Genomic DNA, 19,950 nt, shown 5'->3' on the forward strand with positions numbered 1-19,950 from the left:
TTTGAATAGACTCGGTCGTCCATTGACGATTCCGAACGTATCCGAAGCATACGAAGTACATAACGGCAGCACGGCGCGGCGCAGCACGGCGCGCGAACCGTATAAATTCGTTTAGCGTTTCGTTTAGGGATCGACGAAGGCGCATTCATAAGCATTCTGTACTTATCGTTTCTTACTTTTCTTTTTGTTTAGTGAACGGGTATTACGACTGTTTCGGAAAGTAGTTTATAGGCTATATCGAGAAAAGATGAGCAGTTTTCGTTCTCCTATGCGATGTATTTCTCCTAATGCAAGGTAAGCCGAATTACTCGAATCATTTGGTTTCAAGAAAGGTTAGAATGTCAGTTTTTCAAACGTTGAACAATTACTAAATAATAATACGCTCTTAGAGTTTTAACCGCCAAACCTCAAGTAGAGCAGACACTCGATGTCAGACAGGCTCAAAATAAAGCCAGAAACAGTATCACGTGGTTTTTCGTCAACAGCTCTTTGCTTGGGATCATCGTATTTGACATGTAAGAGACTAAATGGTTATAGTGTTTTAAATAAACCAACGATCAACACTAAAGACATTAAAGATCCAAGCTTACATTATTTTCTCAATCATTTTGCAGATTGTACGGAGGCGCCGCATACAAACCATTTTGTTGGGTGGAATGGTGCCTAGCTTCTATATTCGCATTAAACGCTCTTTATCACGTTGTACGATATGCTTGGGCAACTTTCACTTTAAAACCAGTTATCCTAAGTCCTAGACAAAGACGATTGTTGGGAGTATCAGAGGACGATCCTATTTTCAAAAATGAAATTCCATCGCCTCAAAAGTCATCGGAGCCGATGTTTCCTTTGAATTTGTCTTGCATTAGTCTCAATAGACGTTTCACGTCTCTGGGTTCTCCAGGATTGAACGAATCCAGTATGAAACGTGTTTGTTTTCTTCGTATCCTAATTTCTAAATGTATAATTATGTATATTATATATATAGTAACATTTTCTTTTTTTCTTTTCTCCCAGAGAACTTTACATCGACCAGTCCATTTTTCAAGTACGGCAGTCCAACGTCTCAGAAATCAACATCAAGTCCCAATGGCTCGTTCAATAAATCTCTTAATACTTCAACGAATGGAAATTTAACTGGCGAGGATTTGATTCAAAGCGAGAAAGAACTACAAAATTATTTGGAAGAAACTCGACATAGGAAGCACATTCTGTCCACCGATATCGATCAACCCTCCAACTTGCTTAGCTCGTTCTGGTCGCATCCTGCGATTAGAAGTCCAGGGGAGGTTTCGCCTTTATTGAGAAGATGCGCGTACCAATTAGCGCCCATTATCGGTATCGTTATACAGTAACGTTTTTCTAAGATAGTCAGGCTTGAACCATGTTACCGTTACGCACACGTATTCCGACTTTGTAGATAAGTCAAAGTCTACTAGCCCCGGTGCAGAAGAAGGACATTCACCCAGAGGTATGCTCGGAGTATCGGATGTTTGGAGAAAATATAGAATCGATCCTAACAAAGTGAACGAGTGGACGGCTAATCTACGCATGGCAAGTCAAACTAATTTTATTTGAAGTAAACGCTTTGAGTGTTGTGTGCTGAGCACGCGTTAATCATGAAACCGTTCTATACTTTGTATTTTAGTGGATCAGTAAGACCGTTGTCGAACGAGTATCTATGGAAATTGATAATGTTTGCTCCGCTCTAGTTCGTCACGGATTGAGCGATTCTCAACCAGGACACGTTGGATTGGACAGATTGCGAAAGCTTGCTCAAGCACCGTTTTTAGTCACCGCAATTCCCACATTACCGACTTTGGTACCATTTCTGGAACTTTCCAATAATCAGGAATACTTAATCAATAGGATCAAAATTCTGGCGAAAGGAGGCTCTATGAGCGAATTCAAATGGAACGGCGGTGGTTGTCACGGTGGCAAGGAATGGGATTCTAGCCTACCGACTGATTCGGCGGTAATTTACCAAGTCTCGTGTGCAGTCAATCGTGTTGCCTAGAATGTAGGAAATGTACTTTGAATGCGCCTGTTTAACGCGCACATCTAAAACTTTTTCAGATAATCATGCATTTGGTGTCTACGTACATGGACACGCAATTAGAAGCGCCGTTAGATCAACCCGACGCACGACCCTTTACTTCCAGGTACATGGCTAGATCTGGAATGTCTTTACCGCGTAGCAAAGGACCGATTATAGTGTGTCAATCCATAAACCCACCTCATTACAGTTTAACGCACAGTGGTGACTCGTTGCCCAACGACTACGAAGAAATACAGCGGGTGAATATGTTTATTAAATTTCGGATCGGAGCAGTTGGTAATCAGGATCGCGGTGGTGTATCATCGCGACCATATGTGAGCATGACATTTAAAAGCTTATTCGTCTCTTTCTATTCGTTTTCAGGGTAGAAACAACTTATTTCATATATTACTGTTGTTCCTATATATCGTTAAGACGAGAGATAACGGCATGTTGGGTCGTGTAAATTTAGGTACTTCAGGTATAAATGTCTTGTGGGTCATCGACGGATAAACCGTCACCGTCTGCGCATTCGTGGAGATTTGAAACATGAACAATGAAACGTACGCTAAAATCCTAATAAAATATGAATCGAACAAATCGCATTTCATCGAGACCGTTCTATCGTTTCGTCTGACAACGAATACAGTGTCTACTCGATATATGTTCAAAACACGGGTCTGACCAGGGACATATATCGGCTGAAAGATACTATTGTTCGATACATTGCCGATAACGTAGAGAAGGCCAGCGAGGCTTGAGTGGCCTCGGTCGGCGAAGACCGAGTAAACATAATACGGCTCGAATGTATCGGTGTGAAACCACTACTAATCTACTAACAAAACTTCTTTATTTTTCATTATTTATTTTTTTCTTTTTTATGGGACTTTCACCAACATATTCGTGGCATTTTTCTAATGAAAATGATGCCAAATATGATATAATTCCGATGACTTTTTGCTTGTGTAATGAACGATGAAAGTTACTTCTAAATATGATCCGAAAAATATCGTGTTTGGTATAATTTTAAACAGAAAAATTCCATAAATATATTGGTGAAAGTCTCATAAAAAAAAATAATGGAAAATAAAGAAGTTTTGTTAATGGATTAGTACCGATCTCCTGGCCTCACACCGATATACCCGACCCGTATTATGTTTACACTCCTTGGCGACCGAAGCCACTCGAGCTTTGGAGACTCTCACGGGGTATACCCCGGCGGCAGTGGGAACAGTTCTGTTGGACTTTTATCGGCTAGATCTTTCGGGACATATATCGAGTAAAGACTGTAACTACTTACACTATCGTCGAATTCGAACCGGAAGCGGGACACGAAATACTTTGATACCACTACAAATGCTTTATTCACAGTATTTACGTTTATGTACAAATAAATCACAAAATACGATCCATGTTTAACGAACGTAAACTTTCAATTATTCGACATGTTGCAGTAAAACGGTACTACCATCCTCGATCGTGGTATTTGCCAATTCGTCAATATACTTACTTGGTGTTGCATAGTTTTATGCATGCCCATAAATAAGACAAGAATAAGAACAAGATTCACAATAATAATAAAACAAAAGAACGTTCGAAAACTCTGTAGGATTTTGAAGAATGGAACGAATCGATCGAATAAATGCGTACGAAGATATCGTATAACGGATAGCGAATACGTTTGCATATCTATCGATCGAAATTTTCAACACGTTATCACAGGGAGTACATTCGTTTTCTGGCGTCACTACCGATGCAATCAATTTTGTGTACAATTTTATATCGCGTTTTTATTGTAATCTAACGACCGAAAGTCATAGTTCGTAAAAAATTATGTTACACTCTTCGTGTAATTTATGATACAATCTTTGGATAATGGTTCTCTTAAAAATCAATCGGTATGTACATGAAAGTTTAGCGTCATAATAAAATTAAAATGAGCTATTCAACGCGCGACTGAAAAACAACAACGTATTGCTTCGCTAGCGAATGTCCAACCCTTCCGAGAGATGTTTGTGCGCGCAACGCTTCCATCGAAAGTTAACTAAATCTAGAGGAAAAAAACATGAAGTAAAAAGAAGATACATTCTCAGAGGAGAATTTCTACAACGATTTGCTTATAGCAATAAGCATATGTATATACGCATGGGTGTGGGTTTGCTGTGTGTGTACGCGCGCGTGTGTGTGTGTGTGTGCACTCGACTTCTTTAATTGTTTTACGTTACTTACGCATTCAAACACGTAACACGTATTCCTATGCAACGTGAATTGTTTTGTTGAAATTAGCTGGAAACTAAACGAACCAGAAAACATGGAAAACGGTTCAGAAATAATGAGAATATGTTTAAAAATAGCATATTTGATGCGAATAATAAATCTTGTACTCGTCGAAAGCAAGAGAGAGCACAGTTCTCATCCTCCCTCATGGTTTGTTACACTTTCGAGACTGTGTCATCTCATATCCCCATATATTCTACGGGTTTCGTAATTTGTTTCGATATAAACAGAGATATACAACGTATAGTACAAAATTAAAAAGATTATCTCAGATGGTTCGCGACTTTGTTACTTGTTTCACCTTCTCTGTTCCATCTTTTTTTGTAATTCATTGATATGTGAGTGTGTGTGTGTGTGTGTATGTATATATATATATATATACACCCACACACACACATCAATATAAGTCGATTCCTTCATACATATCCAACGATCGAAGAGAGAAAGAGAGAAGAAATCGACTGATGCGACCGATCCATCTACCACTAGGCTTCAGCCTTGTCCGGTGTGTGTGTAAGTAAACGGATAGGCGACAATCGTTTGAAAAGACGCCGACAAACTTTGTCAGTTTAAGTGGTCGTAAACAATTTGGTTACTTCCGGTAATATAACTTCTTCGCTGATATCGGCGACTGTGACGGTTAAAGGAAAGATCAGGGGCATTATTATTTCTTGATGCTGCGCGACGTGTTGGGCAGCAACGACATCTGGTTGTCTAGTGATCGTAATGGTTTTAATGTTCTGCGCTTTCAGCAGTTGCGTCTGTCCAAGAGCGGTTTGCTGATGCAATACTCTTTGCTGATTCTGGGTAGATTGTACTTGCGTCGTCAACGTTTGACCACGATTCTGATTCTGATTCTGAGCAAAATTTTGTTTGCATCTCTTGCTATGGGCGTAGCGACTTCCGTTGTTGTTGAAACGGCGGTCGCAAGTCGGGCAAGCGTACGGTCTCTGACCCGTGTGAATGAAAACGTGCTCCTTCAGGGATTTCAGGCGGCGGAAGTTTTTCGGGCAATACTTGCAATGATACTTGGCCTCGCCGGTGTGCGATGTCAAGTGATTCGCGAGCGTGTCGGCTCTGGCGAAAGCGCGCGAACAGTACTGACAAATGTACGGCCGTTCTTGGGTGTGCGTCCTCATGTGCATCTTTAGATAGGCGTTTGTAGTGAACGGTCGAGAACAGACCTCGCAAACGTACGGTTTAATGCCGTTGTGAGCCCTGAGATGCGCGATCAACGTCGTCGATTGGGTGAAACTTTTCGAGCAAATCTCGCAAAGAAATCTCTTAGAGCTGTCGGTTTCTTTGTTCTTCTTAAAAGTTCGGTCGTGCTTCGACAAATGATTGGTCAGTTGTTCTTCTTTGATGAAACGTTTCGTACAGCGCGTACACTTGTAAGGTTTGATCATGTTGTGCTTGGCCACGTGGATCTTCAAATGTTCTCTTCTGTAGAACTTTTTCGGACATATGTCGCAAAGGTACTTTTTCCCTTCGTGAACCTGAATGTGACGCAGTAGCCCTTTCCTAGAGGTGTACTGTTTGTTGCATTCGGTACACTCCAATCCCACTATATCGGTCCTTCTTTTTCTACCGATCTTCTCTCCTGGCTTCTTCTCTTCCGGCCGCGGCTCGATATCCCTCAGGTCCTCCTCGGTCAGAATGCCTTCTGTCACGTGTTTCGATCTATGCTCTCGCAATATCTCGTTATTTTCGAAACTGTCCCCGCAGATATTGCACTTTCTCACTTGGTCAGGGTTCTTTTCCGAGCATTTGTCGTAGTGAGCTTTCAACTTGTCCTTACGATAGAATTTCACGTTGCAAATGTCGCATTCGAAGTTTGGTTCTTCGTGCAAAAGTTGATGGCGCAGCAACGATTTCTTCGTGCTGTATCGTTTTTTGCACTTTACGCATTCGTGATTGTCCATCGGCCAATCCAACCCGCTTTCAAAATCCGAATCGTAGTCGTCGTCCTTGTTGAGCTCGCTCGATTCAACCGCATCGTTCGTGCAGCTCCTCTGTCGTTCTCTCTTGTCCCCGCAGCTGCCCTGCTTTTGTCTTTGCCTCTCTTTATCCCTCTCCTTCTCTCGCTCCCTTTCTCTCTCTCTCTCCTTCTCCCTCTCCCTTTCCCTCTCCAACTTGACAGTTTTCTCCTCCTTCACGTGTTGTTCCATGTGCTTCGCTAGCGACTGTTTCGAGCTACACTTTTTGTTGCAACCCGTGCATTCCAGCTCCTTTTTCGAGCAATTGTGTTTCTTCGGTGAGAAAATGTCACGCTTGTTCCGTCCGTAATGTCCCTCCGTGGAGTTCCGCTCGACTATCTTCTCCTCCCGTTCATCCTCGTCCTCGAAATCTTCCAGGCCGTCTTCCGTCTTGATTTTATCAATTATTTTCTGAGCTGCTCTCGCAGCCACTCGTTTGATCCGTTTGTTTGGATCGTACTCCTGTCCTCGAACAAAAGTTTTGTGATTCGTAGCTATAAGATGATTTCGTAAAGTCAGTTCACTACCGAACGTTTTATTGCATTCTGTACATTTGTAATTTTTCACACGTTCGTGTTGCTCCATATGCCTCTGCAACAAATCCATTCTCGTGTATCGCTGATAGCATACCTTACAACTGAACTCGACCTCCGAATGCATCTCCGTGTTTCTAAACAAAACAACATCATTGTCCGATCATTGTCAGCATTTACGATTCTGAACGTGCCGTATACGCGTATACAAGCACAGTATGACAACTGTTACATGCTACCTACCTTGCGTTTCTCTTGAACGCGTTCTCCGACAATTGTGCCTGGGGTTCTCGTTCTCGTTCACGTTCACGTTCACGTTCTCGTTCTGGTTCTCGTTCCCCCTCCGTTTCTTTCCGCCTTCTTCCTTCGTGATTTCCTTGTTCCTCTTCTTTCAGTTTGTCGACGCTAACCCGACAGCCGTCCTCGTCCCTGTCAATCGAAAACTCTGTACCCGTTTCCAGATCTTGTTCGGACAATACACCTTCAACGACATGCTTTGCACGATGGTTTCTCAGCTTCTCCAACGAGTCGAACTCTTCTTCGCACACGCTACATCTGAGAGCAGCATGCAAAATCGTGTGTTTCCGCAAACCTCGCCTAGTAGAGAATTTTTCTAGACACTGGTCGCAGGCGAACGACGATTCTACGCGCGCTTCGCGTTTCTTTCGTTCCCCATTTTCGTTTCGATTACAGATCCTTTCTTTACCTTCGCTGCTTGTCTCTTTCTCTCTCCGTTTCGCTTTCTCCTCGCATCCGATTCCCTCGGTCTGCAGGTTTTCTTCGTCTACGGCTTCTTCCTCCTTTTCCTCCATCTGCTGCTGTACCATTCTTTCCTCTTTCTCCGATTTTGCTGCAGCCGCCGCCGCGCCTTCTCTTCTCCTGACTCTTTTTCTGCACTCGGAATTCAAGTTATCTTTATCCGCAAAATCCTCAAAGTCCAAACTGTGCTCGTCTTCGTGAAACGAAATTTCCAACGGCAACGATTCCTCTTTCGCCTCTTCCTTCTCTTTCTCGTGCTTCTTCAAATGTTTGCTGAACGATATTATGTATATATATTGTTTACCGCAGTACGGGCATTTATTCGATCTTTTACCAGATGGAGGTAATTTCGTGAGATTGCATCTTTCGACGTCCTTCTCTGGCTTTTCCAAGGACTTTCGCAACGACAATACCTTTCGGACTTCCTCGTGAGAATGCATATGCTCCCGCAAAACGTTTTTCGATAAAAACTCTTTGTCGCAAAGGTAACACATGAAAAAGATTCTTTCGAATTTGTCAGAGTCCTCGGTTTTCTTCAGTCGCGAACTGAGATTCAAGTTTTCAAAATAATTCTCCTCGTCGGAATCTCGCACGGGGTCAGAGTTTCTTCGGATTAGCTTGCGTTTGCTTCTTCTCATCTCGCTTTGATACTGAGAATCTTGTTCCGCCTTTGCATTTGTTCTCGAACCCTCTTCATCGGGTTGCTCGATTTCGCTCGGTAATTCCTCTTCTCCGTCTTCTTTACGAGTCACGTCGGCTGCTTTCACCAACATGTTTACATACTGTACGCAATCGTCGCGCGAAAACGATTCTTCCGATATCAACTGCTGCTCTTCTTGATCTTCCTCTTGTTCCCCTATTCCTTCTTTTTCTTGATTATCGTTCGTCAGTATGCATTCTTGTTGCAATATGTAATCGTGTTCTACCGTTGAAATATTCTTGATACAATTTTCAGCGGTCTCGTGTTTCAGGATTATTTCGTCCTTGGTCATAATGTCCACAGCCTTATCGTTTTCTTCCTCTCTGTTGGAACACTCATCCAATATCGGTTCCGACACGATCACTTCTTCCATCACCGAACTATCGTGCTGTTCTAAACGCGAAAAGACTTTTAATAGAACGTAAACGTAAAGCTTTGTAATTCTATAAAGGAAAACCTTTTATCTACCGGTTATCGTCTGTTCCTGATCAGCCAACTTTCCCACTTGCAACAAAGCCAACTGATCCTTCAGAAGGGACGACTTTCCTTCTCCAGACATTGTCTCCAACGTTTCTACCGCGTTTTGATAATGATTCTCTATGTGGATCCGTTCTATATCCTCGTTTCTTTCTCCTACCTCCAGGTGTACTTCGACTTCGTTAAAAAATAATTCTTCCTTCATATTCATGGTAACAAACTTTTCCCTTAGAACCGTGTCGGCTTGTTCCACCTGTAGCTTGAATTCGTACGCGGATTCGAGTTTATCCGCGCACATGCAACATACGCGCGTTGGCAATCCATCGCCGGGTAACATCTAAAACAATCGAACGGCACCGTGAATCAACTTCTACATACATATGTACAGTTAATTCTTCGATAATATCGTTGAATTTCATGACTGTATTTAAAAGTTTGCGTAACAGAGAAAAATCTCGCGCGATCAAATACCAAAAGTATAGTATCGTAGGTCTGTCTAACAACGAGACATGGAACACGCTATTCGTCAAAGGCTGTTTCATCTTTCTACATAGTTGGACGAGTACATTCGATCTCGCTACATAGGATCTTTTTCTATAAAATGTAACCTCTAAATGGCAAGTCTAACCTTAACGTTTGTAAAACTCATCGCTTTCGTCGATAGAGAAGAAACCTCATTCTCTAGAAACAAGTCCCGCATCACTAGATTACCCAGAAGACAAACACGACATATCTCCACCGTCGACACGATGCTTTCCTCCTCATTTTGCGCCGAATCGGACGTATTTATTTCCACCGCGTCCATATTTTGTTTGGCGGACTAGGTGACCCGTATCTGTATCTGCACTTGCTTCCCACAGTCCACAGTCCGCAGCTCGTAGCCTGCTAGCCTGCTGTAGCCTGCAGACCACAGTTTCAAACCTTTCCTTCCCTCCAGACTGATATACACTATATGTACCTATGTATGTGTCTACACACACACACATATATATATATATATATATATATATGTATGTTTGTATGTATGTATGTACCAACTATCAACTACTCGACAGTCACTCTCCTCGACCAGCCTTGCAATAATTCATGCTGTAACAATCTGTCAAACGTAATATCACAGACTGTTCTTACTAATTAATCATCTACTGTCGCACCCCCTTTCCTATATACCGCTCTTAAATATCCTCATCGATAATATTATTGCCAGCGTATAAACCCAACACTTTTGTTTCGTTTGATACGATTTTATCTCGTTTCTACGTTTGTATGTATATTGTGTGTATATATATATGTAGATACGAATACGAGTATGTACTATACGTACGAGTACACGCTCCGTTGCCAGTCTATGATCTTCACGTGGCTCGCAATCTCATACATTTCACTCCACGCCACTCCGCGGTCCCTTTTCATCGTTACCTGAACTGGTTCAAGTCACGTCTCGACTCATTTCACGGCGTCACGATCGAATTAAATAGCGAATACATATGTAATATGTCTATAATATCTATATATGTCTGTTCTTCGGCTGCATTATATAGATGGCTGATTCTTTAGTTTTGCTTTTATCAGCTTTTATGTAGGCACCTATGTATATCTATTTAGATATATGTAATGTACTACTTGTACCTGCATCTATATATATATATATGTATACGAGTATGGGCAGTGCATACACACAGTGCGTACATACGCACAAGAAAACATAAACAAACATTTCCTTGTAGCCAACTTTCATTTATCTATCTATTTACATATACAGATTTAGAGTCCGCGTGTTCTTTGATTAAGCGGTATCGATAGTTAAATTAATAAACTAGTAAAATTACGTTTTAATTGGTTTATTGAAAAACTTTAACGTGAAGAGAAAAATGTACGTGATGCTCGCGAGATATGTACAGAAGGAATGAATGATGAAAAACAAAAAATAATAAAAATGAACAAAGTTAAATTAATTGCTTGTGCTTATGTTTTACATTTCCTTGACAACAATAAACAAGAAAAGAGAAGGGGAAAGCAAGAAGGCCGCGATTAGGGTACATTCTCAATTGCAACCAATGGAAAAGAGCGGCCGCGGCTGCAAGATTTGCTTCGTCTTTCTCGAGGCGCTTTGATCAGCTCCAATCAGCTCTGATGCGCTCTGAGGCGCTTGAAGCGCCAGGAAGGCACGCAAGAGAAAACAATGGACAACATGGACAAATGACAGTGGCAAGCAAACAAATGATGGTGAAGACCAGTGAAGACGGTGTGGCGATCGGAGAGGAAGGATCTTGTGGTGGTGTAATTTGGTAATTGGAGCCAGCTTGAATATCCTACATCTATTCAACATCCTACATCTATTCAACATCCTACATAGGTTGGTTCAGCAGAGATTTAGTTCTAAAAAAAAGATCTTGTGACCCAGCTGAGAGTCCTCCTGAGTTACATAGGTAAAGAACCAGTCTTTCTTGCAGAATCATCAGGTTTAGCCCAGATGGATCGAGCAACGTCCACCCCCGATAGAATTGAAGAGGCGAAAAAGAAGTATCCTAAGGAGACTCTGATGGCGTGGCCGATGACATTATTATGCAAGTTCTTGCAGACTTGCCGACGCAGTATACAGCCGAGCAGTTTGTTGGCGCCATAGAAACAGCACTTGATAACCTTGGCAATGCAGCCATCGAGAACCTGGAGGTGACGACAAAGAACCAATTGCGTCATATGATGGAAATGGCAGGGTTGCCTCCAAGAGATTGGAGAATCCTCTACCCATTCGTGGTTATCCCTGAGGACGATGCTTTTACAGATATGACGCGCAAAATGGTCTTTGCCTGCAGGGAGACCAATCTGTCCTCTGGAAGAAATTGACGCATCGCTGAGGCGCCACACGCATGTGGAACTAACATTTACATTTGAAACAATGAAAGAAAGAAAAAAAGGAAACAAAAAATAAATTGTTAATGTAAACTTGACTATTGTATTAATCAGAGTAAATCTTTAATTATTAAAGTAGATTATTAAAAATAAAGTTGCATGAACTCGCTACGTATGTATCGAATTATTTGTAATCCTGTGTAACCCTAATCATCTGCTGATGAAACTCGTTAAACTGATTCTGAGCAGGGCCACCAGCTTAAACCAGACAAAATTTTAAATTACGTCGGCGCGTGTATCGTGCGATACTATTTTTATTCTCCTAACAAATGTTCAGTTACTAGACACAAACTTGGAATAAGGTTTATCATTTCAAAGTGAATAGGTATAATCAATTTTCGAAGCGAGCGACAAAATTGAAATTCGTAACAATAAGATGTTTTTACAAACTCTCGTCAAATTTTCAAACGTCATCTATGATGAAACTCTCGAGTACCTAACCAATTTAGTAGTACACCCCTACAGTGAGATGACGCCAGCAGGCTGGTGCCGGAGTGGTGTGTTTGTAGGTAATACCATTTCTGTAAAGGAAACTGTACGACAGATACCGACCACCGAATCTTAAAAAGTCACGTGACTGTCCCGGGCCTTTAAGTCAGAGTTTCCTCTTTGATTAATTGCTCAATCCGAGGGTTTTTCGAAGGAAAAGGCCACGGTCGCCGGCCGGAAGGCTGGACCCGGTCTCAGGTCTCAGGGCGCGTCACTGGTCACGCGTCTCAGCACGTCTCGCTCCCCGTGACGGTACTATAATTCTTGAGCCACCTCCAGCCAACTCAGGCCCGTACCGTATCAACTGCGCGTTTAGCCTTACGTCGACTCTCGTATCGATAGATTTCCACATCACCCATGAGCTACTATTGTCAATACTGTGTGACTGTGTCTGCGCTAGGAAGTTGCGATGTTACAAGACCCATACCGCCATCTACGATAAAATGAACAAAATTTGGATCTTCTGTCCACTTTTGTCGTACGTAGATGACGTCACATATATCTTTGGACTGATCGACCGAAGAGGATTATCGTTTTCGGCATTGTGTAACATTACCTTCGACTACATCTAACCAGATCACACATACATACAGAGCTTGCAAACGTAGGTACTACTATATACCTATGACAACAAGTCATAAGGCTGGTAAACCATGACAAACCTATAGAAAAAGTTGCTACTTGCTACTGATCGTGAGACTGTCTACGTATTTACATACACATCTACATATATAGGTACTGTGTTACATATACCTATAATACATATGCATGTAGCAAGTAAATACATAAGTAGCGAGAGAGTAAGAGCCCCGTTGTTGGATGAATCATCGTACGATGCGCGCGCAAGCAAGTTGTACATATTCTATTATACATACATATATAGATATGTGTATGTACGCAGTTGCACATTACTGAGCAGTGTGCATCGTTTTCTTCCTACTCGTTGGAACAGTCGTGCTGAACTGCTCTCAGTCAAGTATATAAATGTTGACAAACAGTTTGAAGCAACATTGAAGAATACTATTTTCCACAATTTCTATTACATGTTCAACATTTACGTATCCATCTAAAATCTACATACAGGCACGACACGCTTAATCATTTATGAAGAATCAAGAATATCTATCGCATAGTATCGGTGAGTTATCTATAAATAGAAAACTTTTCGGGAATATGAATGACGAGATTTAGCTGCGATACATTATCAACATATTCGTTATTTATCAACATAATTCTAATACCGAAAGAGTTTTTGGTGAGCGTTTCGAATGGTGTTTTATTTACCTTGTGATTCAAGTACTTCGATCGAATGTAAGAATTATTTCTGTGTACGTAAGAAATCGCTGCGCGATTATTTCGCGATTTCAACGAAATTAGTTCACCTATATATGTATATAGAAGAAATGAAGAGAGCAATAAAAGCACGTACTTTGCATCGTGCACGGTGTGCATGCATATTTAGTATCGGTTTACACAATGCGTTAAATCTCACGCTGCCGCGCTACGGGAGGTTTATTCGAAAAAAATGTTCGAGTCAATGAGAGTGAAAGGGACGAAAAGCAAAAGCATGCCTGAAATAGAAACCAACAGGGAAGGACTTTGTACGGATATCTTTCAGTTGGGAGGGATTATAAGTATTTTTAGCTGGCAGAGTAGGCACGCGATAAGACGTTACAGTCTCTAAAATCTTCTCGAGCCGATGCCCTTTAAGTATCGGTTTGGTTTATATGTATTTTCTTGAGATGTAGCTTATACTTCTTGCTTTGTTAGCATTATGGAAAGCGAACAACGATATTACGAATTACGAAGCGGAAGCAGATCTCGTTCTCACACTCCCTTGGTTCAAAACCGTGCCTTGGCGGAATCAGAGATCCTGGATCGCCATTACGATTTGAGAAATCGAAGCCGAGACAGATCCGGTACTCCTGGAGAAACTATAAATGGCAAAAGGTCTGCTTTCAGAACTTTCTGAGCGCAAAATATATATCGATTGTGATCGATCAATTGTCAGACTACAACTATTTTTGTTAATTAGATCCAGTACTGGTAGCAAGATGCACGATCAAAGCATGGAAACGATAACGGAAAGAAAGGATGAAATCATATCCTTGGACGCATCCGAAAATCATAGTAAAAGGCCAGGAAATTCATCTATCTCCGTTAAAAAAGCAGAGCGACGATCGGAACGACAAAAGGCCAAGAGAGACGTACACGCGAATGGTCAGAAGGAGAAGAAAGATGGCTCGTTTGATGAGAAATATGAGAAGACAAACAAAAGTATTTCTGCGCATAGGACGATAACTAGCGATTATTCTTCGGAGGAGGGTGAAAAAGAGCATTTATCCAACAGATATGAAACGATCTCCCTGAATTCTTTGGTAGGTACAGTATACGAATGAAATTGTTCAAAGATGTATCTCAGAGTTATCGATCATTCTCTTTCTCTACGCAGAACGTCAACGATCATGGAAAAGCCAAAATCGAGTACACAAAGACGTACGTAGTGGAACGACACCTTTGCAATAAACAAACAATTTATACCGATTCTAGAGGATCAACGAATTCTCGTTCAAGGTTTGTCTGCTCGAATGTACTAATTCGCAATTGGAAGAGTGGGTTTTGGAAAGAAGAAAAAAGATATTGTGAAATTACGCGAATATGTTTTAAAGTTTGCTTAGAAAAGTACAACTTGCTCCTTTTTGTTTGTCTTAGACAATCGCTGTGTTCCGATTCGCCATTAAAACGCATCGATTCTCGCAAGTTGAACGTCAAATCCTCCGTTGACTCGGACACAGAATTGGACGATGCGGTAACAACGTCGAGCAGATCGAACGAACAAAGGACGCTAATGAAACATTTCACAAGATTTACCTCGATCGTTGCCTTGTGGTTCAACAGGTTGTTTGAGTTTTTAAACCTGAAGACAGTCAGAAGAAGAGAACATCACGATTGTTACGAATACTCGAGACACGGTATTGTTGAATCAGTAATTTCAGCAAATTTGCGAATCTATATATAGTTGGCTCGACATAATTCAAAGCGAGAAAATCGATTGATATAATTGTTAATTTCTTTCGATTGCAGAATCTAAATGGTACAAAGCGTGGCGATACGTTGACCGTTGTTTGCAGTATGTTTATGTCTTTATTGTTAAAGCATTTTTCTTCGATTCGTGGCTACTGAGCAGAGTTTCGAATATTCGAAAATGGATGCAGCAAAGAAGCCCTAAGGTCCTTTGGGTCGCCCTACTGCCATTGCTTATTCTAATGGGTAATTGCTGACGAAACGTCAAATCATTTCAACTTGACAGATTCACCGCGATAAAGATTCGTTTCGACCGTATCGTTTCGCGAGACCGTATCAAGATTTTCCTAAATGTTCTTCACCGGCAACGTAAAATGCGATAAACTGAAAGAATCGACGTGGCATCCTCGAGCAGATCGGTGAAATATATCAGCTATTCTGGCGCTTCTTTTTCTTTTTGTTTCAGGAGTTTACACCGTGAAAAAACAGAACGTTATCAATCTGGATTTGCTGCACGATATTCCCTATGATATCGCCGAGACGTGCAGTCGCATCTATTGCGATTTTGTTAATGTAACACGTTTCGAAAGCGATTTACTCGTCGGATATTTAAAGAAACTGAGAAATTTCCCAGCATATTTTCTACCCAGTGTGAACGTGTCTTTGTCCGAGATGCCTAACATTGGTTGGAATTTAGTCTGGTGATTGTGATTGATCGCGATAGACTCTTTCTCCGTGAGATTTTTCATGGTAAACTTTCGGTTGAGCACAACGCTAGGACAGTCCTTTTATCACCCTGTTTCAAATTTCTGTTTCAAACTTGTATTTCTTTCGGAACCTCGACCGTCTCGATCTCGGATGTTTTATTTTCCGCAACGCTTACTAACCATTTGCTTTCAGAATTTGTAATTCTTGTCGTCTGTTTTATTAATCGACCATTTCATTTATATAACGAATACGCGTGTCTGCATATACTAACGTAGAATTATAAATACTATTGTAGCGTGCGTGGTGACGTACTGTCGCGTTACGTATCTTGCGAGAATGATAAAGAGCATTCCCAACAGCTATTTAAGCAGCTATTCTCACATCATTTCGAAAAGCATTTTTACTTGTACCGAATACGGATATGGATACGGATACGGATACGGATACTGTACGAACAACGTCGCGAACGATGTTTCACTACGTACATTGACAGTGCCACCGCGGTATCTGTAAAAAGCGTTTTCGTATATTGTTGAGCGCATTCGTTTGTCAAAATTGCTTCTATTCTGTTGATACGGTACTTGTTGCAATATCTTCGCGTAACGCGTGTAACACGACATTTGATTCGATTCGATTATTCGAAGAAGTCTGGGTTAGGCAAATAGATGAATTAAAAGACGGGAGAAGGATAGAGGGAGTAGGATTGCTTGACTGGCGATGTAAAATTGGAGTATTCGCGCTTCACGGGGAATGTGGACACGATCGATATCTTGATGTCATCGGAATGGTGAGTCCCCTTCGTCTATCCTTCTCTCGATACCTATATCGAATCTGGAAATCAACAAAGTTTAACAAAAATTGCATTTGAATTTTTCAGGTAGTTGGTGTTTACCGTACATTTCGACGTCACTACTTTCGATCGACCCTATCATTGGACAACTTCGAGGTCAGCACCGAACAATGACGGAACTCTTTCTGGCCGACAGAGAATCGTCTTTTAAAGCAGAACGTTTTGGAGAAGCAGAAGACTTCAAGACGATCGCCGAAAAGTTGTACAATAGAATCAGACGATTAGAGGATCAAACTATCGAACAGACGGTAAGAATGTCGGTGGCTTGCGACAGATATATTCGTTCCTTTAAGCATCGAATTCGATTGAAATATGCTCCTTTTCCGTTTTGTTCTCGTTACGCGTGCCGTCGTTGCAGAATCGTCTTTTAAATATGAACGGAACGATCGAGAAATTGAGGGAGAACGATTTTGTTTGGTCGAGACTCGATGTAAGTACCGAAGAACGTACACGCTAGTATGGTTCGGAGAGATTCTATTCGATTCAAAGCGATATAACGACGTATGATAATAGATTACGCTTATCGTAGAATAAGATACTGTCGCTGGAGAAAAGTATGGAAGATCGCGATCTAGTCGATACGTACGACGAGGAAATTAGAGCAATGAAATTGCAGTTCAACGCTCTGAAGGAATTGTATTCAGATTTAAAGTTATGTTGTAACACTCGTTTCGATCGGATCGGTAACGACGATTTGGAGAAACGCGTCGAAACGATCTTGGCCAAGTATTTTGGTGCATCAGTATCGAAAAAAGATTTGTTGTTAGCAATTCAAAATGCTATACTTGCGGCCGATGAATATGAATCAGGTGTGGGTGCGAATACGAATACGAATACGAATACGAATATGGATACCGGTGTCGATACCGATACGGACACTGCTAAGGGTGAGTTAGTTTTTCTTTACTTTTCCGTCGTTTTCTTGTTTGGTTTGTTTGCTTTTTAAGAGCTTTTATCGATTACACGGCAACACTATAAAAAGGACTCAACATACTTACAGCGAGGGTAGAATCTTCGTTTGTCGCAAACGACGAACGAGTTCGCAAAATAGTCAGAGATGCCTTGCGAATATACGACGCGGATAAAACGGGTCGCGTAGATTACGCATTGGAATCGGCAGGTATAGGATAAGTTTCTTCTGTTGTTGTTATTATTATTATTGTTATTGCTACCGTGATTATTACCGTGATTGCCTTTCGTAGGAGGTCAAATTATTAGCACTCGTTGCACGCAAAGATACGATATAAACACGAGAGCTTTCAAATTGCTCACGTTTATGCTCTATCATGAAAATAACAATCCTCGAACGGTAATACAAGGAAATCCAATACAGCCTGGTGCTTGCTGGGCGTTTCAAGGATTTCCAGGATATTTACTGATTAAATTGCGTAGTTCCATTCACGTTACTGGATTCACGGTCGAGCACGCACCCAAGTCAATATTACCGAACGGAGAGATGAAAAGTGCTCCGAAAAAGTTCAACGTTTGGGTAAGCGATTCGCTTTTCAATCGACGCGATAACGACGCGCATTCGTTAAACTCGTTGTTCCTGCAGGGTTTTGTCGATGAAAACGATCCTCTTCCGGTGATGTTTGGAGACTACGAATTTGCTGCCACCGATGACAATTTACAATATTTTCCCGTTCAAGTAAGGTCACTTTGATATCGTAAGGCTCCTCAGTTTCGAAAGTTGTTTAAACGTATATCATATGTTTATTCGTAGAACACAACTATCGGGACTCCCTACGAGTTTGTGGAATTAAGAGTGAACAGCAATCACGGACAACTCGAGTACACGTGTTTGTACAGATTTCGCGTTCACGGGACACCAGTATGAATCAGTGTAGATCGATTGTTCAAGAGTGCACTACATTATAATCGAGATTCATGATGCAGTGGTAGCAGCAGCAGCAACAGCAATAACAATAGCAACGAGCATGACTATTTTATAGGCGAAACTCGCGTCTCGATCGAGAAGAAACTCTTATGTCTGGATACGTGCCTTCAATTATCATCGTTGATGAAACGACTGATGTTGTCGTAGTCGTAAGAGATCAGTCTCGAAACGCGCTCTGTATGGTGCGAAAACGAACAAGATGAACACGAGTTACCAATTTCGTCACCGGTAGATTATAGAACGCCAGTGTCGAGTGTCGAGTGTCGAGTGTCGAGTGTGGAGCGTCGAGTGTCGAGTGTCGAGTGCACCAAATCGAAATCGGAATCGGAAGCGGAAGTGGAATCGGAATCGATCGCTTTAACAACCAACTCCACTTTTTCTGGTCATTTGCGTGCTTATTCGTGATCTTTTCTCTAATTTTATACTAAAGCACAACAAATATGATAAGCGGTCTTAGGTATACATACGACGGAACTTAGTTTTTCTGTACTGTTATTTTACATCAAGATAGAAACAAGCGAATCACGCTACAACGCTTTCTACGGAAAGTAGGCGCTGTTTTCCAAATATTATCCAAAGCTGAATATCTCTAAAGTTGTAAAGTTAATGCGACAGTACAAATTGTAAGAAGGGAAATGAAAATCTGATCGTTATTTAATAATTGCGTTTGGAGTGTTTCTTTTTTTTTGTTTGTTTTTTTTTTTTTTTTTGCGATCATCGAATATATGATGCACAATGTCTCTGTTTTTCCTTTTTATTTTCTTGTTATCCTAGAAGTTTAACACATTTTGTTCGTAATATATGTGATTTATGCCGTATAAGCATGCGAGCATATACATATGTATGTATGTATACATTACTGACATGTACGAAGAATTAAGGAACACTATTTTGCAATGATGCATTTTGGAATTTTACACCTGCCCAACGAAAACGCATCGTTTCCATAGCGTGGTCGCGTTTCTCCTTTCCCCCTAATTTATATTCAACTTTTTCAGTGCTAGCATACGGATCCTTGCAGTGATATACATATATCTTATCATCGACGCATTCCGGTCTGAACATTGAATGCGTGTTCTGCATAAAAATTGCCGATTTTGTACCTTTGAAATAGCGTTCGTGTCGCGACGTCGTCCTTGTCGTCTTCGCGATCCTCGCCGTCCTCGTATCGTGAAACTCTCTGAAAATGGTAATTTTCGCTTTTTTCCTTTGAGAAACGTGAATACGTTTGGTCGTACGATTTTCATCGATACGCGTTATCTCGATTGCTCCCAAGACTGATTGATTAATCGATCGATCGATACGTATACAT

At 41.2% G+C, this 19,950-nt stretch overlaps 3 protein-coding genes across 4 annotated transcripts; 2 read left to right on the forward strand and 1 right to left on the reverse strand.

The window, feature by feature from the left end:
• Positions 1 to 76: 76 nt before the first annotated feature.
• LOC143352168 (transmembrane protein 209) lies at positions 77 to 3,911 on the forward strand. Its single transcript, XM_076784496.1, has 8 exons — positions 77 to 294; positions 390 to 515; positions 615 to 916; positions 1,015 to 1,335; positions 1,418 to 1,551; positions 1,646 to 1,972; positions 2,074 to 2,295; positions 2,420 to 3,911. The coding sequence occupies exons 1-8, from the start codon at positions 248 to 250 to the stop codon at positions 2,546 to 2,548; spliced, it is 1,608 nt and encodes a 535-aa protein (XP_076640611.1). The 5' UTR covers positions 77 to 247; the 3' UTR covers positions 2,549 to 3,911.
• LOC143352164 (uncharacterized) lies at positions 3,373 to 10,157 on the reverse strand. The gene is made up of 5 exons (XM_076784487.1): positions 9,792 to 10,157; positions 9,386 to 9,647; positions 8,749 to 9,094; positions 7,065 to 8,673; positions 3,373 to 6,958 (listed from the first exon to the last, which is right to left on the reverse strand). The coding sequence occupies exons 2-5, from the start codon at positions 9,560 to 9,562 to the stop codon at positions 4,882 to 4,884; spliced, it is 4,209 nt and encodes a 1,402-aa protein (XP_076640602.1). The 5' UTR covers positions 9,563 to 9,647; positions 9,792 to 10,157; the 3' UTR covers positions 3,373 to 4,881.
• A 2,745-nt stretch (positions 10,158 to 12,902) lies between these two features.
• On the forward strand, positions 12,903 to 19,535 carry LOC143352165 (uncharacterized). Of its 2 annotated transcripts, none has more exons than XM_076784489.1 (13): positions 12,903 to 13,297; positions 13,930 to 14,109; positions 14,195 to 14,537; positions 14,612 to 14,733; positions 14,872 to 15,131; positions 15,244 to 15,429; positions 16,769 to 16,989; positions 17,100 to 17,171; positions 17,271 to 17,628; positions 17,724 to 17,861; positions 17,944 to 18,230; positions 18,297 to 18,389; positions 18,465 to 19,535. In XM_076784489.1, the coding sequence occupies exons 2-13, from the start codon at positions 13,934 to 13,936 to the stop codon at positions 18,576 to 18,578; spliced, it is 2,370 nt and encodes a 789-aa protein (XP_076640604.1). In that variant the 5' UTR covers positions 12,903 to 13,297; positions 13,930 to 13,933; the 3' UTR covers positions 18,579 to 19,535. The 2 variants fall into 2 exon arrangements, with proteins under 2 accessions (XP_076640604.1, XP_076640605.1); XM_076784490.1 differs by having other exon boundaries at positions 12,907 to 13,297; positions 17,742 to 17,861.
• Positions 19,536 to 19,950: the final 415 nt, after the last annotated feature.

Source organism: Halictus rubicundus, chromosome 2, assembly GCF_050948215.1.
Source record: "Halictus rubicundus isolate RS-2024b chromosome 2, iyHalRubi1_principal, whole genome shotgun sequence".
Classification (NCBI taxonomy): domain Eukaryota; kingdom Metazoa; phylum Arthropoda; class Insecta; order Hymenoptera; family Halictidae; genus Halictus; species Halictus rubicundus.

Coding starts and splice junctions, on each gene's coding strand:
- LOC143352168 (XM_076784496.1), top strand. CDS start 248: ATGAGCAGTTTTCGTTCTCCTATGCGATGTATTTCTCCTAATGCAAG. Junction 1,552..1,645: donor GGACGGCTAATCTACGCATG/GCAAGTCAAACT, acceptor TTTGTATTTTAG/TGGATCAGTAAGACCGTTGT. Junction 2,296..2,419: donor ACTACGAAGAAATACAGCGG/GTGAATATGTTT, acceptor ATTCGTTTTCAG/GGTAGAAACAACTTATTTCA.
- LOC143352164 (XM_076784487.1), bottom strand. CDS start 9,562: ATGGACGCGGTGGAAATAAATACGTCCGATTCGGCGCAAAATGAGGAG. Junction 8,674..8,748: donor TCAGGAACAGACGATAACCG/GTAGATAAAAGG, acceptor TTTCGCGTTTAG/AACAGCACGATAGTTCGGTG. Junction 6,959..7,064: donor GCGTTCAAGAGAAACGCAAG/GTAGGTAGCATG, acceptor TGTTTTGTTTAG/AAACACGGAGATGCATTCGG.
- LOC143352165 (XM_076784489.1), top strand. CDS start 13,934: ATGGAAAGCGAACAACGATATTACGAATTACGAAGCGGAAGCAGATCT. Junction 17,862..17,943: donor TTACGCATTGGAATCGGCAG/GTATAGGATAAG, acceptor TGCCTTTCGTAG/GAGGTCAAATTATTAGCACT. Junction 18,231..18,296: donor CGAAAAAGTTCAACGTTTGG/GTAAGCGATTCG, acceptor TTGTTCCTGCAG/GGTTTTGTCGATGAAAACGA.